This window comes from Tasmannia lanceolata, unplaced genomic scaffold (assembly GCF_043159265.1).
Source record: "Tasmannia lanceolata isolate RefF3 unplaced genomic scaffold, GAP_Taslan_0.1 ptg000006l, whole genome shotgun sequence".
NCBI classification, from domain to species: domain Eukaryota; kingdom Viridiplantae; phylum Streptophyta; class Magnoliopsida; order Canellales; family Winteraceae; genus Tasmannia; species Tasmannia lanceolata.
In genome coordinates, this window is record NW_027518683.1 from 17,732,878 (window position 1) to 17,756,602 (window position 23,725).

Consider the following 23,725-nt stretch of genomic DNA (forward strand, 5'->3'; position numbering starts at 1 on the left):
GGGAGTATCTACCCAAAATAAACACCTGCAAAATGACGAAAATGGCCTTCGAATCGTCTTAAAAGTTTAAAGTTTAAAAAGGTCGAAAGGGTAAAGAAAGGGAAGCAAAAATAAATAAAAAGAAAACAAAAAAGCGATGATGGGGTTTACTACTTTTAGGCTGGATTCAGATTCCCCTACCCCACTCCTCTCTTCTGCTTTTATCCTCCACCAAAAGAAAGAAAGAAGAGAAGAGAAAAAGGGGAAAATCGCTTTTCAATAACTCCTCCCAACATTTTCGCACTAGTTTTCGATCAATCCATGGATTCTTCGGCTCGATTATTTAACAGAGAGAGAACCCTCCATCAGATCCTCGGAGAAGGATTCGGTAAGAAAATTCTTCTTTTGAAATTTCCTCATTCCATCTTTAATTTGGCTTTCAATACATAGGATTTGGTCCCAAATTCTAGTTCTTATATTTCCGGATTCTAGGCTTTTCAGACTGCTTTGGAGGTCAATGAGAGAGAGAGAGAGAGAGGGTTGGGGGTGGAGGAGATTTTGTAATGAATTCCTCATAATCTGATTATTTTTTAATCTTTGATTTATTAATTTTAGGTTTTCATTGGGGTTTTGGGTTTTTTTTTGGTGTGTGTTTTATAGAGCTATTGGGTTTTAGGATGGCTGTTCTGAAGATCCAATAGGGCGATAAATTGGTTTTTGAGGAATGCTACCAGTTCATTCAAGATTTCTGCATTATTCATCATATGGTTACTTGATGTTAGGGTTTAATGGAGTTTGGGGTTTATGGTGATGTGGTTTAACAGTTGCAGATGTGATGCTTTGGAGAAGAAGAAATGTAACAGTTGGGATACTGTTCGTAACGCTTGCTGCTTGGGTGGTGTTTGAGAGATCTGGTTATACATTACTGTCTCTTCTTGCTAGTGTTTTCCTGCTCTTGTTTGTCATTCTCTTTCTTTGGGCAAAAGCTGCTGCAATCCTTAACAGGTGATCCATGGCTTTTTCAATCTTTATTAATTTGTGTAAATTGTTGTTCACTTGTTTCTTTAGTTATGAATTATCTGATGTCGAAGCTCTGTAAGTTTAGGTTATAAGCTTGTATAGCATGCATAGCATGCTTCTTTGAGTTTGGCAATTGTATGCTTCTTCGGCACCAGTTGCTTAATCTACAAAGTAACAGTGGGCTTTTTCTTGATTTATTCAAGGGCAGTAAATCTTGGGCAGAAATCTTACATTGTAACTGGTCTTGAATACAGACCACCTCCGCCCTTACCAAATTTGCAACTGCCGGAAGAAATGGTGAATGAAGTAGCAGCTTGTGTGCGTTCTCGTGTGAACACTTTACTGTCAGTCTCTCATGATATTGCCATGGGAAGGGATCCGAAGCTTTTTTTCAAAGTCGCTGCATCTCTATGTGTGATCTCAGTTATTGGTGGTTGTACTGATTTCCTCACTTTGGGTTATACAAGTAAGTTTTCGATTCTATGGCATTTAGTTCATGAGTAACAATGATCTCTTCTATTTTTATTGATTTTTTTTAGAAGTTCCCACTGATAGGTAGGTTTTACTATCTTCATTGTGGTATCATTTTGAATGAATCTGATCTTAAATATGACGGTTTAGTTGTCATTTCAAAAAAGATATCATGGTTTGATTGATTTAATCTCAAACACCAGAATCATATATGGACTTGATCCCTAGATCTAATGGTTAGATTTGAGTCATTTTACTGTGTATTGTTGTGGTTAACCTACATCTAAGATTGAAGTGTACATTAAAGTTTTTAGATGTGATTCTATTTTTAGGAATTTTGCTCAAACCCTACATAAGAGAAATTAGAGTGAGTTTTACGTAGTCCGAAGAGCAGAGGATATCTCTCTTTTAGCTCCGCATCAGGGGTAAAGTGTGGTCTTCCTAGAAGGTCATTAGGTTATCATGACCAAGGTTTTAAATTTCGGAAATCCGAAATTTCGGTTCGATCGAGAGCGAAACCGAAATGGCGTATAGTCGAAACATTACAAAATTTCGAGGTCGAAATTTCGTTTTCCCCGGAATTTCGGTCGAAATTTAAGGAATATCACGAAAAAATCTGGATTTTGTTTAATATTTAATATTATCCCGAAATTTCGGGGATTTCGTTGAAATTTTATACGTTACAAAATATTACGTCATCTGATTTCTATGGATTTCGTCCGAAATTTCAGCATTTCGGTGAGGACCGAAACGCATCCCGAAACCGAAATTTAAAACCTTGATCATGACAATTAGTATTAAATTACAGCTGATTTCTTACCATTTATCTTCATGTCCCTCAACATTTTTACATTAACACGTTTTTTCTTTTTCTTCACAACAGCCCTTGTCATTGTTCTTACTGTTCCTGCAATTTATGAGAAGTATGAGGATCATATTGACAGATACTCAATCATGGGATATATGGAATTTAGGAGACTGTATGCAAGATTAGATGCAGAGTGCTTCAGCAAGATTAGAAAATGGATTTTGGAGAAGAGGAAGCTCAACTGATCATATTTCTTTTTTGTAGGTGAGGTATATCTTGAAGTTGGTTTGTTTTGTTTTTTCATTTTCATTATATGGGAAATGTTTTTTGTTTTCCCCTTTCTCGGTTTCAATGCTTGAAGCTTCCGAATAGTATGTGGCAGGAGGCAAGTGAATTTCTTTTTTCAATTTGTGAGCAGTGTGTGAGAAAGATGGATAGGATGGTGTTGATTTTTGGGGTTTGATATAGAGGGTTGTGAAGGCTTTCCACTTTTTTTAATGTGCTGCTTTCAGTGCTTTGTAAGGATGATATGTGGTTTTTTATTTCCGAATTTTTAAATTGAAAGGCAATAAAAATTTAAAGTGGGCTATTATTTGTTCACAAAGACTCATGCATTTAGGGGCCGTTTGGATACTTGGATTTTAGAATCTTAGATTTCCTCAAAATCCTAAATGGTAGATGAGAAAAAGAAGACTGTCCGTCATTTTCTGATTTCTCACCCTTATTCTCGTCGAGCAAGAGATGAGATTGTCCTGTGTTTCCAGGTTTTAGAAATCTAAGGATGAGGGAGAGATTTCTATAAACTGTATTATAAATGAATGATGAGAATTTAATACCACAAAGGATCTAGTGAATAGAGATTTTAGAGAAATTATATGATGCCCGCCGTCAAAATAAAGGGCGGAGAGAGACAAACCCTCCCACCCTTAATTTGCGATCCAGCAAAAAGTCAAAAAAGGCGGCTTTTGCTGGATTGCAAATCAAGGGTGGAGGGGTTCTCTCTCTCCGCCCTTTATGTTTTGACGGTCGGGGCACCATATAAGTTATGGAGGTTTTATACCTTCTTTTTCCCTGTTGTTTTCCTATTTTCTACTAATTTTCTAGAGAGAAGCCCAAATGGCAGTCACCCTTAATTTTCTTTCACAAGGGGGCCCAAATATTAGATACCTTTGATCAATCTATGAGTTTACTGTGATCTTTAAACAAAAGTGACCACTTTTAACAAAAAGTTTACTGTGATCTTTTGGTTCAAATAACAATTAAGGTGAGGCAGGGTTAAGCACAACAAATCTCTTTACTATACATTTTGCAAGTTCGTTACTACTAGTAATTCCTGCAAAGGAATGTCTTTGAACATTATCTCAATTTCAGTCGTGGGTTCAGTTTTGCTTCGCCCCTTACAAAAGCAAAGAACAATTTACATTTCAAATTATACTTTGAGACTGAGACAACAGGAGGAAAACGTGATGAGATGATGCCTAAAGGAAACTGTTTGAGAAATTGAACTGTTGCACAAGGACTCTGTAAATTACATGACAACAGGAGCAAGCACTGTTAATGGAGAGAGGTTATTGGAAAATCCCCATAAAAAATTTATATACCTGCCAAGCTTTCCATAAAACTGGAGAAAAATATCAACCCGGTACTTATCTCATGAAGAATTTCTTGACCTGTTAAGAGACAAAATGAATTAAATGTTAAAAACAGACTAAGCAACATTAATTGATTCAAGCCAATTGTTTGTAGCAAAATATATAGAAGCCTCCCCCTTGGATTACAAAACAGAAACAACACTGACTCTTTTGAACTGGCAAAAGCAGCAGCATAGACAGCCATAATGCCGCCCTAATTTAAGAGCTAAGTTATCCTTTTAACAGTGAAGGGCTTGGTCATTCTACAGTGTTTAAGCCAATTTGAAAAAGATTCAGGAAAGTTTTTGCCACCTCTAAAATAATTGAAGGATAATCAGCGCTAAGCTAGTCAATGCATCAAAGGGGCGCACACACACACACACACACACCTCTAAAATAATTAACAGAATCTAGGACACTCCAACGGATGCTCTGATTCTTAATGGGACCGTAATAGTCATAGAAAGCAATATCTCAGGATCTGACCGAGTAGTACCCTACCGAGTTAGACTCAAATGGACTGTATGACACAGACGTGAGTGAATTCAATCCAAAGTGGGTCCATAACAGTCCTAATCAGCACTAACTAATATGTGCTCAAACTAGAAATTTGAAATAAAAAGTAACAGAAAACATTTTTTTTGCAAATCAACAGAGATTTAAACTTCACCTGCTCCAAAGTCAGAAACATTATCACATTCCATGTTCCTAGCCGAACAAAATTTGGGATGAATCCTTTATAAAATGCTAAAGGACCCTGCAAACACAAAACATCAGATATGCTCTTCTAATAGAACGGATGACATACGTACGAATTTCCTTTATATTTGTATATCGATATCATAGAACTAAAACTGGAGGAGGAGAAACGCAATGAATAATATAGGCAAATGACTAGATCACAACAAATAGTTCTAAACAATATATCCCAAGGCATATAACTAGTAATAAGTATCATATCAGAAATGCATACATTTAAACATCTAGTATATATGGAGATTCTGTGCAGGACTATTTTGGAGTGTCAGAAATTCTCAAATGCAAACCAGTAATTCTGATAGAATATTAAGAGCATTCTGCAATGTTAAAACTGAATACAGATGTGATGATTTAAGGCCTCTTTGGGTACACCTCTAAAATATTTGCATGGAATATTATATGCGAATGGTTTCAAAGTTAAATGTAATTATCTGTGAATAATGGTTATAAAAAATTTAAAAAGGATATAATTAGGGAAATGATATCAAGACTCACATGTTTTAATAAGAGGCGCTCAAGTCTCTTGTCTTTTAGTATTTTAAGGGCTGTTAGAAGTATATTACAGTTTTCAAAAAGCTCTTTCAAGCCCTTTAAATATTAAACGACAAGAGACTTGAGCACCTCTTATTGTAACATGTGAGTGTTGATATCATTTCCCTATAATTAATGGCATCCAAAGAGGCCATTTCTTTCCCTATGAAAGCCCCAGTACATAGAGACAGATAAATAATAAGAAACAAGGCAGTCAATCGGATTCAAATACTTCATATAATAAGAAACAATATTATCAACAGAATCAGAACCATGACGGTGTCAAGATAGAACTTGAACATGCCATTTACAGAAGCGGAAAATATTCGTTTTCAAGAACTTTTCTCAGAAAATATTAATAGGTGAACAAGCGATACATTTGCATAGTCTAGTAGCATATGAAGATGATCATAAAAAACAGATAAGAGGTGTGAGTCAGAAAATAATATAATAACAATGGTAATCGTAAGTTTCTTACAATCATATGTGAACAGCTCATAACAAAAGTAAATCAGACATAACAAAAGTAAATATCCCAATATAAAGAACTATTCATATGTGAACAGCTCATAGTTAAGTTTGCCAACGAAATGATTGAGATTAATCAAAATCAACAAAAAGATATTCACAACAATCGAAGGTTGAGATTAATCAATCCAGTCATAGGATCCAAGATCAGATTCAAACACCTGATTCCTTATCACGTTCAGAGTCTAAAACAATATCCCATGAGAACTTTTGAATATTTAAAACATAGTTACAAATGAGATTTCTAATTCCTGAAAATAAGTAAAGCAGAGAAAGAAGTAGGATATTGTTGAAGGAATTTTTTAGGGACCATTGTAGAAGGCATTTCACGTGCCGGCTGTTGCATGAGAGAGCAGCCACCTTAGATGAATTAAATGAATAATACAAAATCTGTTGAAAAGTAAGTCATGTGGCTGCTCTTTCATGCAACAGCCTGCACGTGAAATGCCTTCTGCAATGGTCCTTAGCAAATCCCATTGTTGAAATATGATAATTGTAAAAAAGCCTTTGTTTTTTTTTTAAAGAATGGCATGTAAAAAGGCCTTTGTTACAAGGGCATTTTTGGCTTTATCTATTTATATCTAACACCACATATTAGAGGCGTGGATGAAAAAAATGCACCATTCTATTATCTCCCTTTTCTCTTTAACTCCTCTTTTTTTCCTTCTACTAGCCCTAGTCATTGCCGGTTCTTGGTCAATTTACTTTCAACTTTGTATCAGAGCCAAGAGAACATCGACTGAACTTCTCATTGCATACATGAGTCCGAACATTGCCGAAGTCACCTGATCGTACTATTGATGCCATTAGCCCTATGGCCGGGATTGCCTAAAGAAGTTAAATCAGATACCTGAGTAAAGGGCTGATTTATCTTTATTTGTTGTATTTTTCTAGATTCGTTTGAAGACGGTTGAGATGTCTTAAAGCCTGTTGATTGAAGAATGGAAAAGAAACAATGTTTTTGTGTTGATCCAGTAGTAGCAGTGTCATGTCATGCAGTTCATTTTCAATGATTTTTTGGACCTATTCAGGTCGTTTTTTATGGGAAATGCAATGGAGGTAGTCTCATAATAATCGTTTTGTGATTATTATTTGGTCATTATATCTTGCCTTTGATCATGGTTTTGATCGGACTTTGTTCTTCGGATTTCTACAAAGTGGTATTAGATCGAATCAGACAAGAACCGCAGAGCTTTGAGTGAGGTCGATTCTTGTCAGAGGTGGAATTTTGAGATGAGCTTGTGACGTTGATCTGAGATGTTTGCAAAGGGCTCAAATATGAAGTTTGAGGTTAAATGATTTGATGACAAGAACAATTTTAGCATACAAAAACAAAGAGTTTAAGAATCCTTGGTTCAACAAGGATTATACAAGTCCTTGTTTGTAAAAAGCAAGAAGTCGAAACAATGAAGGATGAAGAGCGAGGAGCTTGAACTGAAGACTGTAGCGTTATCTGGCTATATCTCGCAGATGATATAATGAATAATGTCCTTTGTATTAATTTTGCACATAAACTGTGGAAGAAATTAGAAAGCCTATTCATGGCTATATCTTTGACAAACAAACTATTTTTTAAGAAACAAGTACATGGACTTTGAATGGAAAAAGAGACTATTCTTATGCATCACCTTAACACCTAAGAATCATAATTCAATTGTTGAGTGTTAAGGTGAAGATTGAAGAAGGTAGGTTTTACTTCGTCTTCTTTCCTTCCTATATCATATGATAACCTAGTTACTAATTTATTAAGACACTTTGGTTCCAAATGATGACATGAAAGTGCTAGTAGAAAATGATATACGTAAGACACCAAATGGGGATGATTTCCAAGGTGAATGCTTGATAGCAAGAGGGAAACGTATTAATCAGGGGAGAGGAAGGTTGACAGACAATTCTCTAAGGAAAAGATCTCGACCTAAGCCGAGAGAAGAAAAAAAGTAGTGAATTCAAACCTTATCACTAACGCAAGTAGGAACATGAAAAAGGACCATAGGAAGTGTAAGAGAAATTACAGGAAAAGAAGATGAATAAAACTTCTGATGAGGCTAGTATTGCAGCTAAGAGCTCTGACAATTATGTATATATACTATCAATCTCCACTGAAGTAAATCACTTAGCTAAGACCTGAATCTTAGATTCAGGGTGTTCTTATTATATGTATCCATAGGGATTCGTTTGACAATACTAACCCTATAATGGAGGAAACGTTCTAATGGGCAATGATATAGCCTGCAAGATAATCAGAATAGGAACCATTAGAATCAAGATGTTTGATGGTGATAGTGAGAATTCTACATGATGTAAGGCCCGTCCTAAATTTGAAGAAAATTCTAGTTTCCTTTGGGACCTTAGATACAAACGAGTACAACTTCATGGCAATAGGAGGATGCCTCAAAGTAACAAAGGCGTAGTGATTGCTATGAAGAGAAAGATAGAAGGTAACTTGTACAAGTCGCTAGGAAGCACAGTGGCAAGTGGAGCACCGTGACTAATACAGTTGACTCAAGTACGGATGATACATGACTATGGCACATGCGCCTAGCCTATATGAGCGAGAAGGGGTTACATATTCTTCATGAGAGGAAATTGCTTGAGGGGATAAGAATGCACAAATTAGGCTTCTTCAAATATTGTTTGTACGGGAAGCAGTGCAAGGTTAGGTTCAAGATAGATCAACATACAGGCAATGGTGTATTGAATTACATCCATTTTGGATGTATGGGGACCCATACAGGTTCCATAGAGAGGTGCAACATACTACTTCGTTTCCTTCATTGATGACTACTCTAGGAAAGTATGAATCAATTTCAAGATGACCACAATAGAATGATGAAGCTAATCGCATTAACATGACTATTTTGGAACGGGGAAGACGTATGAGATTGAATTCAGGGGTTCCAAAGAGTTTTTGGGCTGAGACAGTTTATATGACATTTTCCCTAGTGAGTAGTTATCCACAGATATCGACTTTAAGATTCAAGAGGAAGTGTTGACACAAAGGGCAATTGACTATTCTATGCCTAGGATTTTCATGTGTCCTACATATGCTCACATCCAGGATAAGCAACTGTCAAAGTTGGACCCGAATTCTAAGCATTACACATTACTTGATTATAAGAAAGGAGTTAGGAGCTACAATCTTTGGGATCTAGTTGCTCACAACATTGTCATCAATAGGAACGTTATTTTCAACAAGAGCCACATGGTGAGGGGAAATATGAGCAAGGAATCTCAATAGGAGAACATTCATCCAGACAAACCTGTGACAGAGGTGGAGATAGGTGATACAGATGTACATGCTCAGAAAATTGAGGTTGTTACTACACAATCCTCCCAGGAGATACCACCTAGTACCAACCACGAGCAACAAAGGTGTCTGATTTGAAGATATGGTATCTTTTGCATTGGTTGTTGGCACGGGCGACCCTTCTACTTTCCAAGATGCTATCAACGGTGTGCAATGTGCTAGATGGATGACGACTATGATAGAAGGGATGGAATCACTCCAAAAGAACAACACTTGGGTTCTTGTTAAAAACCTAAGGATAAGAAAGTGATAGGGTGTGAGTGGATTTTTTGAAAGAAAGAGGTTATATCGGAGAAGGAAGAGTAAAGATTGAAAACTCGGTTGGTAGCTTAAGGCTACCCAAAAGAGGGGTCGACTAAAATGAGATATCCTCTCCTGTAATAAGTACACATCCATACAGGTTTTATTGGCCGTGGTAGTTATGCCAGATTTGGAGCTGGAGTAGCTCGACGTGAAAATGACACTCTTTCATGATGAGTTGGAGTAGATTTACATGGAACAACCACATTAAAGTAATCTTTTAGGCAATGGTACAAGCACTTTGATTCCTACATTGTGCGAATTGGCTACATGCGACGTGGGTATGATCGTTGTGTTCATGTAAGAACCATAGATTATAGCTCATCTTTATTGTGAGTGTCTTATATAATGACAATGATTCATCACCCCATTAGACTAATGTGCACGAAGCATGTACGGGTCGAGTTGTGTGGTCAGCTCGCTAGGGGTTACGGGGTGTGAGGCTTTTGCGAGTTTATTGGCTGAGAGAAAAAGAGTTTGTGACCCTAATCGAAATAGTGAAACTCACTTCTCCCAAGGACGTAGACACACGATCAACCCACGTGAATCTTGTGTTTTCTTGCTTTGTGTTTATGTTCCTTACATCTCATCTTTGTCGTTAACTGCATTTCGTATCTGATCATGTTTTGAGAGATTAACTGCATATTACATTTGATCCTGTTTTGAGAGATTAGAGATTTCTCGGTTTTTTTAACAATATATTTTCTTAATACTACACTTAATGATATGCTAATTGTTGCCATGAATAAACATGAAATTTACTCAGGATTATACTTAGTCATTTTGAACCGGGTAGATCCGTCACTTTCTTCATGAAAATTTTCTATAGGATTCATTAGCCGACCCCAACTAGTTTGGGACAAAGGCTTAGTTGAGTTGAGAAGTCTAAGTTGAACGAGGAGTTTGATATGAAGTATCTGGGGGGCAGCAAAACGGATCCTTGTGATGGAGATCCATAGAGACAGGAAGGCAAAGATATTGTGGGCTACGCAAAGAAGTACGTGAAGGTGTTGGAAAAGTATAACATGGGAAATGCTAAGCAAGTAAGCATTCCACTGGCAAATCATTTCAGGTTGTCCACAGATCAGTGTCCTACCACAGACGATGAGGTGGACTATATGTCTCGACTCTCGAGTGTCGTATACTCGTATGCCAGTGTAGTAGGGAGCATCATGTATGTTATAGTATACAGCATACCAGATTTATCAGAAGTTAGCATGAAAAGTTGGTATAAGAGCAATCCAAGAAAGGAACATTGGAATGTGGTAAATTGGATTCTTAGATACTTAAAGGGAACAAAAGATCTTTTTTTTTGTTTAAGTTGAAGGGAACAAAGGATCTTGGTGTCATGTTTGATGGGCATTACACATCTATAGAGCAAGTAGGATATGCAGATGCCGATTATGTAAGAGACTTAGACGCTCACCCTACGGCTGCTCTTTCCCCTTTTTTAAAATTGTAAACATTGATGGGTCACATTCACTTAAAAGTAAAATTGACTTAAGTTCATGGTTTCAAATTTCGGTTTCGGAATGCGATTCGATCCTCACCGAAACCGAATTTTTGAAACTTTGGCTGAAATCCAACGAAATCATATTAACGACTATTTTATAGCGTACAAAATTTCGACCAAAATTTTAGTAATTTTGCCCGAAATTTCGGGATAATATTAAATAATTATCAAAAATAGAGATTTTTCGGTGAAATCCCTTAAATTTCAGAGGAAATTTCGGGGTAAACGAAATTTCGGCTGAAATAAATGACCATTTCGGGTATTACCGATTTCAGTTTCGGTCTCGACCGAAACCCGAAATTTCGGATTTCAGTCAAAATTTAAAACCATGCTCAAGTGAAAATAGAATAAAATGATTTAAATACCCCTGTTTGCTATGACTTAACTCTGTTCCCACTTAAACATTTCATGGAGATAAGTGAGCCCTCTATTTTATTCAAACATTAGTTAAGTGATTTAAGTGATCTAAAGGGAAAGACAATTCTACCCCTATAACTAAGAACCTTATAAAAGATTCAATTAAAACCCTATAACTAAAATAAAGAAGACATAATAACATTAATGGCGGCCACCATCTTCCTATCTAACTCCTTGACTCTTGTGAATACAATATCCATTTCAAGTTTGAGCCATGTTGACAATGAATACACTAAAGGAAATTTGATGCTACATGCACAATCCACCCCCTTCCTAGATCTGTATACATGCATAGCATACATACACGTGAACACAAGCACCATGGCTTGGACATCAGTTTGATTAAAAGAAGTTGGCAACTCTTGAAAGTTTAAAGCAAGACTATATATCACTAGGACTGTAGTTAATATTTATCCCAGACATCTTCTTCTATTAGTTTGGCCCACATAATAGATTACATATCAGATGCACTGGTAGGATGAAGCCCACACGTTTATGTGAACCTTTTGCCTCAAACCAAGGACTAAAATGTCGGTTTCGACCACAATCGAAATTTTTCGGTTTTCGGCCAAAATCATGTAAAATTTGAAAAAATAGTTTTAGTATTTTACAAAGGATCAGCTCTAAGCCCTTATCTTTTTACTCTAGTTATGGATGAACTTACGGAGGGTATCCGGGACGAGGTGTTGTGTTGTATGTTATTTGCAGATGACATAGTAATAATTGACGAAACCAAAGCAGGAGTTAATGCTAAGTTAGAGTTATCGAGAACTAGTTTGGAATCCAAAGGTTTTAGACTAAGCAAGACTAAGACAGAGTATATGGAGTGCAACTTTGGTAATGTAAGGAGGCGGGGCGACGTTGTAGTAAATATGGCTGGACAGGAGGTACCTAAGAGGGATGTCTTTCGCTATCTTGGTTCAATCCTACATAAGGAAGGAGAGATTGAAGAGGATGTTAACCACAGAATAAGAGCATGTTGGTTGAAGTGGAAGCATGCTTCAGGAGTTCTGTGCGATCGTAAAATACCTACCAAGTTGAAGGGAAAGTTTTATAAAGCAGCTGTGAGGCCAACCATGTTGTACGGCTCAGAATGTTGGGCCACCAAGAAGCAGCATGTGCATAAGATGAGTGTAGCGGAGATGCGAATGCTTAGATGGATGTGCGGCCGCACAAGGTTAGATCGAATTAAAATGGAGACATCCGTAAAAAGGTGGCGGTGGCACCAATTGAGGAGAAGATGAGACCACCGCTTAAGATGGTTTGGGCATATCCAACGTAGACCTTTGGATGCTCCAGTGAGAAGAAGTGACTCGTGCCAAGTTGATGGAGTAAAAAGAGGTAGGGGCAGACTGAAAACAACTTGGGTAGAAACAATGAGGAAAGACTTGAGGGCTAGGAACATAACAGGGACCATGACCTTGGATAGGATAGAATGGAAGAAAATGATCCATGTAGACGAACCCAACTAGTGTCAGAAGTAGACTTAGTCAATTCGAGCTGGGTAGATCCTTTCACCTTCTTCATGAAAATTTTCTAAAGGATTCATTAGCAGACCCCAACTAGTTTGGCACAAAGGCCTAGTTGAGAATTTCGGTATTTTACAAAATTTCGGTGGAAGTTTCGGTAATTTCGGTGATTTTGGTGGAAAAGTGCAAAATTTTAATAAATTTCAATAAAATTTCGCTGAAAATCTGTAAAAAACCGATTTAATGTACTTGTGAAACAACCAGTTACTCCAAGAGCTTAAGTTGTTGGAGAAGGCGTTATTTAATCTTTTATACTTTAACACTCCCCCTCACGTGTGGCCCCTCTTTCTAGGGTTGGCCTACACGTGGCACATGTGGCCCCTCTTTTGGGTTTGGCCATTGCATGTGGATTTTTGCTATCAAGGAAGTTTGAACCCTAGACCTTTGGCTTTGATACCATGTGAAACAACCAGTTGCTCCAAAAGCTTAAGTTGTTGGAGAAGGCGTTATTTAATCTTTAATACTTTAACAGTACTTTCGGTGTCAGTTTGGACCGAAACCGAAATATTTCAGCCAAAATTTAAAACCATGCCTCAAACCATGAAAATTAGCTTGAATAAGAACTGACAAGAAGCATGAAATTCTTCAGAGACAATCAATTCCAGAGACTATGGGTCCTTAGTTTTCTCTTAAGCAATTTTAACACTTGGAACAGTGGATGCAGTCAAGATATAAGCACTACTACAGCAACAGTATCACTTTATCTCAAAAGGAACCAAAAGCAAGATGAGAAAAGTATGAGCATACTTCATTTCTCAAAGTCTTGATGAAACAATCAAGTGTGCTTTTGTAGTTTGAGTCTCCCATCATTCTCGATTTCACCTGAAAATAAAAAGTACTGAATGTATGATTTATCTTCTAGAATGAGAACTGGTTTTCACAATTGCCAGACAATAAAATCAAATAGGCATGATTTGTGTCCATGCATTTTATACACACCATACGATGGGAAAGTATAATCTAAAAGTTTAAAAATAAAAGGATTATGTGGTGTTATGCTTTAAAGTTACAAAAAATGGAAAAAGAAAAAATATTCTACAGCTTTACAGGGAAATATCCTCAATCATTGAATTAACAGCGTAGCATACTGTACTTCAAAAGAGTGACATGGATAGGCAAAGGGAAGATATTCTAGTCATTACAACTGACACTGAAATTAAAAGAAAAATTATCCAAACCAAAGCATTAATTCAAAATAACACAAAATACTAAAAATAAACAGTTATATGAAGCTTGAATAATAGAAATCATTCAAAAATGCAACCATCGGTAGGAATTTCCAACAAGCTTTTGCATGATTGTTAGTCATACAGAACTCATGATATTGGTTACTGGTGCAAAGGATCACCTTATGGCATGAACATATTCAAAATATATAAAATGCCCCTCTTCACGTTCTCTTCCATTGTCATTGGGCTTCCCAGGCCTGATCGTTCTTTTGGCCTTTCTAACGTTTATATAGGTCTTGTCGCTAAGCTTTGCTCTTTTTTAATAAAGCTTTACCATTGGATATATATATATATATATATGAGGAAACTGTTGGTGAGCTAGCTTGCCCAATCACATGGGGGCCCACTTTGTTAGGATGATCCAAACCATTCATTTGAAAGTCCCTTACATAGATGGGGGGTGTACCAAAAATCAGCTCCATAAGATCATCCTAACCCCTCCATTTGTGGAGGACAAAAATGGACAGACTTGGTACACACCCTATCTATGATAAGGCCTTGCAAATGAATGGTTTGGATCACTCCCCAAAATGTGGGACCCATGTGATTGGGCAAGCTAGCTCACCATAAGTTTGGTGAGCTTAAGCTCACCAACAGTTTCCTCTCTCTCTCTCTCTCTCTCTCTCTCTCTCTATATATATATATATATATATATATATATATATATATATATATATGAGGAAAGTGAAGCTACACCGCCGGCTTAAAATACAATGGGCCCACATTGTTTTGGTGATCCAAAGAACTCATTTGATTGGCCTTCACATAGATAGGGTGTCCACCAAAAATCAGCTCCATATGATCATCCCAACCCTACGATTTGTGGAGGCAAAAATGAACGTGTAAAAACCTTCACAAATTTGTCCATTTTTGCCTCCACAGTTTGAAGGGTTGGGATGATCCTATGGAGCTGATTTTTTGTGGACACCCTATCTATGTGAGGGCCAATCAAATGAATGGTTTGGATCACCAAAACAATGTGGGCCCATTGTATTTTAAGCCGGCGGTGTAGCTAAGTTGGCTACACCGGCGGTGTAGCTTCACTTTCCTCTATATATATATATATATATATATATATATATATATATATATACAAAGATCTTTCAAATTCTAATTCTATTAAATCATTTTTAGAATGCCGGGGTTCATCCATAGGGTCAAAGGAGAAAGAGAAGCGCCTATAAATTTTATTCCCTTCCACCTTCTGGATTATATGGAAGTAAACAAATTCCAGGGTTTTTTTTTTTAATTGAGAACATAATTTATTAAGAAGAAAAACAAGGGTTACAAAGGGACTTCATTTGGCAGCATTCCAAGTTTTTCTCTGGATCAAGCTGCTGTATAAAAGACGAGTTGGTTAATTGTAATAGCTTTTGACAGCTGGTTAAATAATAAAAGACAAGTGGACTTAGTCTCAATATCAAAACATGGTAATGGGAATATTGGTGGCCTAAAATCAATTATAGCAGAATTTTTAGAAAGAAACTTGAAGTTATATTGCTTTAATGGCAATTCAAATCTCCAATCAATGATTGATCAAACTTTGCAGGGATTACTTCGAAATTCCTAGAAATATGAATGTATGGTTCTGCCCGTGTACCAATTTTCTTAAGCTAAATTTTGATAGGAGCCACAAATTAGCAATGGTGAGTTTAGGAGAGCTGGTTTTTGTGGTGTTACTACTGATTTTTTCAGGAATGTGCTTATGTCGGTCCAGCAGGCAACCCTCATGCTATTGAAGCAGAAGTTACAGCGACCTGGTAGGAAATAATTATTTAAAGCATTCAGATTCAACAAAGGATAGGCTGAATGGGGTTATATGTTGAGAAAAAAGTAGAGTAAAATCTGAGTATCGTCCTCGTTCGCACTTTTCCAGAGTTCTGAAGGAAATGGAGAATCTGTTGAGCACTAGTGAAGTGCATCACATCGCAGATAGAGAAGGTACCTCCAAGGGTGGTTATATACCAAATTTTTTAGCCAACTGTTCTAATGATCTCTGTGAGCACTTTGTGCATGACGTTATCTTCTTTTAGTTTTTCATAGATTTTACAGGCCTCTATTTTTAAGTCATGTTTTTTCCTCATCTATGTTTTTCTTCCCTGTTTCCATTGTTGTTTTTCTTGCTTTGTTAATTTTGTATATGTTCAGAAGAAGAAGGAAACAGGGCGGACCAGTGCACGAGGCTCCCGCCATTGCGGGGTCTGGGGAGGGCTAGATGTATGCAGCCTTACCCCTGCTTTGCAGAGAGGCTGTTTCCGTGACTCGAACCCGTGACCACCAAGTCACAATGGAGCAAACTTACCGTTGAGCTAAGGCTCGCCCTCTTAGAGGAAGAAGGAAACAGAATTGATAAAATGTAGGAGGGGGAGTAAAATAGGTTTTTTTCTCCTCATTGCCTCAGTCTTGACAGGTCTGCCAAATTCAAGTGTAAGATGGACATCTAATAGCAGTACTTTTAAGACTGAAGTACCTTTCTTTCATAGACTCAGTGCTCTTTTTTTTTCATGTTCCTTCTCTACACTTTGTGTTATGTCACTTTGTATTGGCAGTTTCTTTCTTTCTATGGAATTTTGAATCAATACAACAAACAATCCAAAGGCTATCAGATGCATGAACTTTCGTTGGTTGAATTTGGAAGACACCATCAGCAAGGGCAAGATCAAAGGTTGATAACATCACACTGATAAAAAAATAATTGAACCAGTACATGTTTGAAGACAGTTACTCATTTGCATCTTCCTTTCGTATGCCTAAGAATGGTTCTGTCCCAGGCAAAATAACAAGGACCAGAAAATATAAGAAATTTCTCCTATCAGCTACCATTATTAAATGGTTTCACCATCTCACCAAATATAAAGCTCACCAATTGTGAAGTAAAAAGTAGCATATTAAGGATGCTTACCACATCAACAGGAGAACCAATACACACTGCAAAAAAACCAGCCCCCAAACCAGCCAAAAGATATGTTAAAACATTATCTTCGAATCCTGGAATCTTCAAAAAGGTCTGGATTGGGAGAAACAAATTAGTACATACAATGAAATGATAGAAAAATATCCAAAATGGAAGTCCACAAAGAAAATTTAGAATTATATTTTGTACTTGTTTCAATTGATCGTAACTGGCTAGTTCGGCAGCATTTATAATGGCATTGCGTGCAATATTAGGCCCAAGTCCAGTCCATAGAGCCTTAAATCCTTCCTAAAATTCTGAGCAATTTTAGAAAATTTGATAAATAGAGCAAATGAATAAAAATGGAAATTATTTTATTAAAAGTATAACCTGTTTAACAATCGTTGCATATGAATTCAATGCTCCAGAATAACGCCTTGGTACCCCAGGTGGCAGCTTTCCTTCGACTTGGAGCCGAACTTTCACAAGATCAGTTGGATTAGCCACTATGATCGCTATAGCTCCTGTTTGATGTCACAACAGACCCCCTTAATGTGTCACGAGTAAATAGAATGATGACTAGAATTTTTTTGGCACCCATTCTAAAAGCTAAGGTAAGAAAATGATCCATACAGGTATAGATTATCTAAAAGATTAAATTCTATAAGCACGCGTCTGTATTGTCTTTGTTCCATTGGATTAAAAAGCTTAAGAAAAGTCACCAGATAGCACTCACCAGTTGTAAGTGCAGCAAGTATTTTCTTTGATAAAGGAACATCTCCAGCATAATCACTACCAACATAAAAGTTTTTAACCTGTCCAATATCAGAAAATCAGCAACTACAAGCAAACAATGAGTAGATTCGTCTTCAGAAGTAAGAATCCAAAACACACCGGTTCATACAACCCAATTCTTAGACCCCCATAGAGGCATTGACGATGTAATCCTGGCACAATGCCTTTCCAAAGCGCCGATAAACCTTCTTCCCTAGCAATTGTAGCAACAGTACCCAACATTCCCGTGTATTTGGGTTGAGCCACTCCATCCCCTGTGGCTGCTTTTTTCTGGAGCTGCAGCCTAACTTTAGCAGTGTCCAAAGGGATAGTGCAAATCTGCATGAAACCCATGATATAAACAAAAGAAAAAAAAGGAAGTCGATAAGTGAGGACGTGAGATAAGTATTTCAATTTTCTAAAAATGCAGTAAGTACATAAAATTGACTGACCAGTTCACTTGAGAAATTAAAATTTAAAAATCAATAGGAGTAGTGACTCAGTGTTCGTGCGCAAATGTTAGTGATCTATGGATCCCTACTTAAATCCAGCTAAACCAAAATATACTCATGCATACAGACAGAAAGAAATACACACAAAAATAATTTACTTATGATGCAACTTATTCCAGGCAGCATTTAGTCATAAATCATACAGTAAGAGCTATGATTGCATGTGATTGAATTCCTTCTATGTTATGAGCTTTTCTGAACTTTTGGTGTGCATTCTCTAACAGCATTCTCTCTTAGGAATGCAGCACAGCTCCACACATAACAAAGCTCCCATCTATTTCTAGTAGAAATCCAGCTCCAAAGTGAACTTCCATTGATTTCAATCACAAACAAATAGAACATGACAATTTCAATCCACAAAGAACAAGAAAAAGCAAAATGCACAGATGAAAGTAAAGATGATACATTTAAGTAAAGTAGGATGACCATCAACCCTATCTTTGAGACACACTAGATAGGGAAAACAAAGGACTCAAACGATACAAAAATACTAGTGACCTACGAGCAAACCGATGGCGAGCAAACCGATGGCGAAGAAACATATTCCAAGCTCATCATATTGTCTTTGGATCTCAAATGACCCAAATACGCCCCTTTTCCATATGGCTATGGTTAGCATAGAAATGCTAGTCTTGACAGATAGCTTGAGTGAAGTTGATGCCCCTAATGTTCCATGAGGTCTATCATCTTCTGACTAACTTCCTAATTCCCTACCTCTGCCTCATCTTCTAAGCCTTTGGGGGTCAATTTTGGATATCTGGAGGTTTCTGGGAATATTTATTCCTACACATGGAAGCTGATAATAAAAAAGAAGGAAATGCGAAAAGATGGAAGGAAAAATGAGAACTCATATCACTAGCTCAGCATATAAATTAAAATATTGAACTTCTATCACTCAACAGGCTCGCTTAATTAAGCACTCAAAAAATCATATAGAAAATGCCGAAGCTTGGAAGAAAGTAGTGAGATCTATAACAATAAAAATCACACTTTCTTGTTCGAAATGGCACAGTCCCTATAAAATCACACTTAAAAAAATTAAAAATGTAAACCTAGAAAATCGGTACTGCTCAAATGCAACTCTTTTTTAACAGGAAAGATCAGTGGAAAAACAATTCAGCCGAATTATCGAAGAATTAAAAAAGAAGTACAGCATAGAGATAGAAAAAAATTTTAAAAAAAAACAAAAACTAACTCCGAAATTGAAGAAATGAGAGGGAAAAACAAGCACCTCTGCAACACAAGCGGCGAAAGCACTGCTAACGAACATTACGGTGACGGAAATCTGGGTCCTGGTCTTGAGATCGGCCATTTGATCACTGCCAGATTGCAATTGAAGGAAATGAGGACACTAGGGTTTTTATAGTACAAGGGTTTCATTATTATTTGAATATTGAGGCAATTGGGGATCTGGATCCTCGCTATTCCTTCGCACCGTCAAGTAGTCGTACTGCACACATTTTTTTAGGGATAATTACATTTACACCCCCCTCTAGTTTCTGACACATCCACTTCCACCCTGTAGTTTAAAACGTGACAAATACACCCTGTAGTTTCAATTTGTTTAAGGTTTGCCCCTCAGCTGAAGGTTCGTCCATAGCTTGAAGGGTTAGGATGATCCGATGGAGCTGATTTTTTGGGCACACCCTATCTATATCATGACCCATCAAATGAACGCTTTGGATCATCCAAATAATGTGGGCCCATACCCGAATCCAAACACTACCAAAAAATCATCCAAATAAAGTGAGCTGCTGTTTGATCAAATATCAAGGTTGGTATGATGAGTATGAGTCTGTATTAGCTTACCACGTGCATTCTCAGTTTCTTATATATTAGCTTGATGGAAATGATTTCACCCCCCAAATCAAATCCTCGATGCATTGACTGGCAACACTAAATATCATTCTATAATTTCTAAGGCATGTGGTCTAATTAAATTAATCATGGGTTAAGTGGCCATTAGTTACATGCACAGCCACCTAAGACAAAGTTAATTGAATAGGACAGAGTGTTCCCAAAAGAGTCAACCAGTGTGGCTGTCCTCACACATACAAAGATGTATGCGCGCCCGGCGCGCGCATTTAATAATACATGATGTGTGTGTGCATGAATATATGCATTTATGTTAATCTTTATCTGAGGCTTATTTTCGGCATTTATCCGTCAACCGTGGATCTAGACCGTCCTACGGGCTTTGAATACACGGTCTTACACTTTTAAGCTGATAGATAAAAACCACAATTGCACAACAAAGTGTTCCAATAGACAACAAAATCCGCCTGCCCAATGGTTATGATTGTATGATAGGATTTTGGGACATTGTAAATCCATGGTGGGCCCTAGTGATCTAGTGCGTGTTTGGACTTTGCATCAATAGAAGCATGGTCCCAAGCATACTTACTCATAATAGTTTAGAAATTTTTTAAGGCACAAAGGATAAGATGCAATCTAAATGCGCTAAAACAACAAAAAGAGGTAACATGTAACAATCACGTATGATATACAAGATATGCGGTTCGACAAATGATGCAACATCTGCAGGGTGATTAGGGGTGCAACTCGGGTCGGGTGGGGTCGGGTCGGGTTGAGGCCGACCCGAACCCGACCCGACGCGAGGAACCCTTTTTCGCCAACCGGAACCCGACCCAACCTGAGATTTTAAGCTTAAAAAATAAAAAAAATTATTAAAAATGTTGGGTTCACTCAGGTCGGGTTGCCCTAGCCATGGTTTTAAATTTCAACCGAAATTTGGCAAAATTTCGAATTTCGCCCTTAACCAAATTTAGGTCCAAAACCGAAATTTTGAAATGAATTAAACAAGGTTTTTTAATTATTACCAAATTTCTACCGAAATTTCAGGATTTAGGTCGAAATTTCTAAATTCCGAAATTTCAGGGGTCTGAAACCGGTACCGAAACCGAAATTTTAAACCATGGCCCTAGCCCTCAACCCAAACCCGACCCGAACTCAACCCGGGTTGAGAGAGAAAACTCAACCCAATCTGACTTTTTTCCGGGTTGAACCCGTCGGGTTCGGGTTGGGCCCGCCGGAGTTGCACTCCCAAGGGTGATAATAAATTTTTACTATAAAAATATATTATAATGATTATTAAGAGATTAATCCAATCATAAAACCTAGCTATAATTGAAATGCCCAACTCCTACAAACGTTTTCCTCCACCAACCCTAATTGGGCAAAATTGAGAAATTAGAATATTTTAGTGGTAGATTAGTAAAATCACTAAAAACCTAGATTTTTAGGTATAAATACAATTCAGGTATCTCGGTCCATCACTCTTTCTCTAGAGAAAACCCTAAAGAGAGAGATTTGAAGAAAAAACTTTAGAAAGAGGAGAGAAGGCTCTGGAAGGAGATTTATATAAAGGATGGTCAAGTTTTAATGTAAGGTATTTATTTTGATCATCGATAATCATTGTTAATGATTAATCCTATTAAAAATCTGTGAAAGATAGAGATAATGATAGATCCTTAATGAAATAACCTTCCTTCATCATCAGATTCGTTTCGAATTGATTCGCTACGATTTTCTTAGATTTGTGAGGATAATTCCTTGGAAGAATTCCATGAACGATCGTATAAGGCCGATTCAATGAAAGAAGATGATTGGTAATCAGCATATGGGCTTCAAGAGGATCTTTCATGTTGAGAGATGGGGGTTTTTGGGAGACAAATCGTCGAAATTGGGAGGACACACAAATCTCCAGATCGTGCGACCGGTCAACCATGCGGTCGACCATGGGGTCGGTGGTCAATTGTGTGGTCGACCGTGGAGGCTTCTAGTCATTTTTGGAGATCCGATTTCCGGGTTGATTTTTGGGGTTACTTTGGGTTATGATTTAATAACTTTGATAGGTGTTGGATTGACACGATTTTGGGGATCTTGTGTTTGAGGAAAAAAATTAATTGATCTTTGATTCATAAGTACCTCATCTCTATGCCAGGATTTTTGAAATCATGATGTTGTTTTACATGCTATTATGTTTTTGTGATTGCATTCTGTTGAGAAAATCTGTCGGGCAAATCCGATTCGTTCGTGCACAAATTAAACGAGAAAGTAAAAGTAACAAAAGCAAGCCACAAGATGAACAACAAGATTTTACGTGGTTCGGCCAAGCCTACTCCACGAGCGAGAGACTCAATCTTCCACTATGAGAAAAACAATATACAAGGATTGCAATGGATTAATCACAAACCCACAAACCCGCAACCTTTTCCTTGTTTCTCAAACCGAGACCATACACAAGAAAACCCCTAGAAAAACCCCAAAAGAAAACCTAAGAGAATAACCAAGAGAACCTCGAGACAAAGCCAAGAAGAAATCTCTTTCCCTTCTCTCTCCTCCTTTTTCTCACTTTTGTTTTGCAGCCACCCCCCAAAAGAGAACGGAACCTCTTTTATACATAGGTTTTGCCAAAACCAAAAAAAGGCAACCATTCTCATCTTGTTTTCCTCTTGCCTTTTGCCTTCTTTCCTTCCCAACTGGGTTGTGGGAAATAACACAACTTGCCCAACAATCTTCACCTTGGCTTATTTCCCAGCCACATGAAGATATGTCGATGATGTCGCCACTGGCCACTATCGCCGCAAACCACCATTGGCCTTTTGAAGTATCAGCTACAACCTCTCGAATCACCTTGGTTCTGACTCTTTCTGATTCGATCAACACGGCCAATGCACATGTGTAGCCGCCAACTCGTTGACTCACCCAGTCAACCTTGGAGAGGGATCTCAATCCATCCTCCCCAACGCATGTACTATCATCCTTTCACCATCGTTTGCAACATGTAAACCCCGTCTCTGCACTAACTGCGAAAGAGACCCTACGCGTGCACACGCTACCACTCCATTTCCAACTAACCATTGAGATCTTGGGAACACTAGTCATCGTGTCCCCGACCAGACGATACAACCCACCACACTTCTCTCCCTTCATCAAAACCATACAGCCTTGTGTGATTTTCATGGCTCCACCTGCAGCTGAAATCCTGCAACCTCTGAAGTCCAACCGGCCAAGAGAAACTAGATTATTCCATATCTTTGGGACATACGCCACACCACCCAAAGTACGAACCACTCCGTCAAATATTTTGATCTTCACCATTCCAACCCCCGTGATGTCACAAGTAGACCCGTCACCCAAGGGCACTACACCCACCCTTGTCTCATGGAACGTATCAAAATATTCCCTCCTGGCGCATACATGAACAGAACACCCCGAATCTAAAGTCCACTCATCACGAGAAGTGTGATTACCTGTAGAGACTGTGAAAACGTCTCCAACCTCCTTGCTCTGTTCATTCATTACCGCAACCACAACATTCATAGCACCATTGTCCACCTACCCAGCTTGCTTTGGACAATCCCACTTGTGGCCATATTCCGTGCAGCGATAACATTGCACGCCCTTTCTGGTGACCCTGGATCTTAACCTGCATTTTCGTAATCCCCTTTCATGCGACCTTCCTCTTTGATTCGCACCATGAACAACCAACCCATGTTCT

At 37.8% G+C, this 23,725-nt stretch overlaps 2 protein-coding genes across 5 annotated transcripts; one reads left to right on the forward strand and one right to left on the reverse strand.

The window, feature by feature from the left end:
* Positions 1-145: 145 nt before the first annotated feature.
* Positions 146-2,882, forward strand: LOC143879968 (Reticulon family protein). 3 transcript variants are annotated; one of them, XM_077382706.1, is made up of 4 exons: positions 146-367; positions 810-984; positions 1,203-1,465; positions 2,354-2,882. In XM_077382706.1, the coding sequence occupies exons 1-4, from the start codon at positions 301-303 to the stop codon at positions 2,521-2,523; spliced, it is 675 nt and encodes a 224-aa protein (XP_077238821.1). In that variant the 5' UTR covers positions 146-300; the 3' UTR covers positions 2,524-2,882. The 3 variants fall into 3 exon arrangements, with proteins under 3 accessions (XP_077238821.1, XP_077238820.1, XP_077238822.1); XM_077382705.1 differs by having other exon boundaries at positions 158-367; positions 804-984; XM_077382707.1 differs by having other exon boundaries at positions 167-367; positions 804-984; positions 1,254-1,465.
* LOC143879966 (mitochondrial uncoupling protein 2-like) lies at positions 2,306-19,635 on the reverse strand. Of its 2 annotated transcripts, XM_077382703.1 has the most exons (10): positions 19,433-19,635; positions 17,810-18,028; positions 17,652-17,730; positions 17,306-17,439; positions 17,126-17,224; positions 16,925-17,029; positions 13,541-13,615; positions 4,580-4,666; positions 3,880-3,948; positions 2,306-2,377 (listed from the first exon to the last, which is right to left on the reverse strand). In XM_077382703.1, exons 1-9 carry the CDS (start codon positions 19,511-19,513, stop codon positions 3,925-3,927), a joined length of 903 nt encoding a protein of 300 aa, XP_077238818.1. In that variant the 5' UTR covers positions 19,514-19,635; the 3' UTR covers positions 2,306-2,377; positions 3,880-3,924. The 2 variants fall into 2 exon arrangements, with proteins under 2 accessions (XP_077238818.1, XP_077238817.1); XM_077382702.1 differs by lacking the exon at positions 2,306-2,377 and having other exon boundaries at positions 3,554-3,948; positions 19,433-19,634.
* Between the last annotated feature and the right edge of the window lie 4,090 nt (positions 19,636-23,725).

Excerpts from the sequence above, each read along its gene's own strand:
- LOC143879968 (XM_077382705.1), top strand. The coding sequence starts at position 301 with ATGGATTCTTCGGCTCGATTATTTAACAGAGAGAGAACCCTCCATCAG. Across the intron at positions 368-803 it reads GATCCTCGGAGAAGGATTCG|TTGCAGATGTGATGCTTTGG; the intron begins GTAAGAAAATTC and ends GTGGTTTAACAG. Across the intron at positions 1,466-2,353 it reads CCTCACTTTGGGTTATACAA|CCCTTGTCATTGTTCTTACT; the intron begins GTAAGTTTTCGA and ends TCTTCACAACAG.
- LOC143879966 (XM_077382703.1), bottom strand. The coding sequence starts at position 19,513 with ATGGCCGATCTCAAGACCAGGACCCAGATTTCCGTCACCGTAATGTTC. Across the intron at positions 17,225-17,305 it reads ATGCAACGATTGTTAAACAG|GAAGGATTTAAGGCTCTATG; the intron begins GTTATACTTTTA and ends TCAGAATTTTAG. Across the intron at positions 13,616-16,924 it reads TTGGTTCTCCTGTTGATGTG|GTGAAATCGAGAATGATGGG; the intron begins GTAAGCATCCTT and ends TTTTATTTTCAG.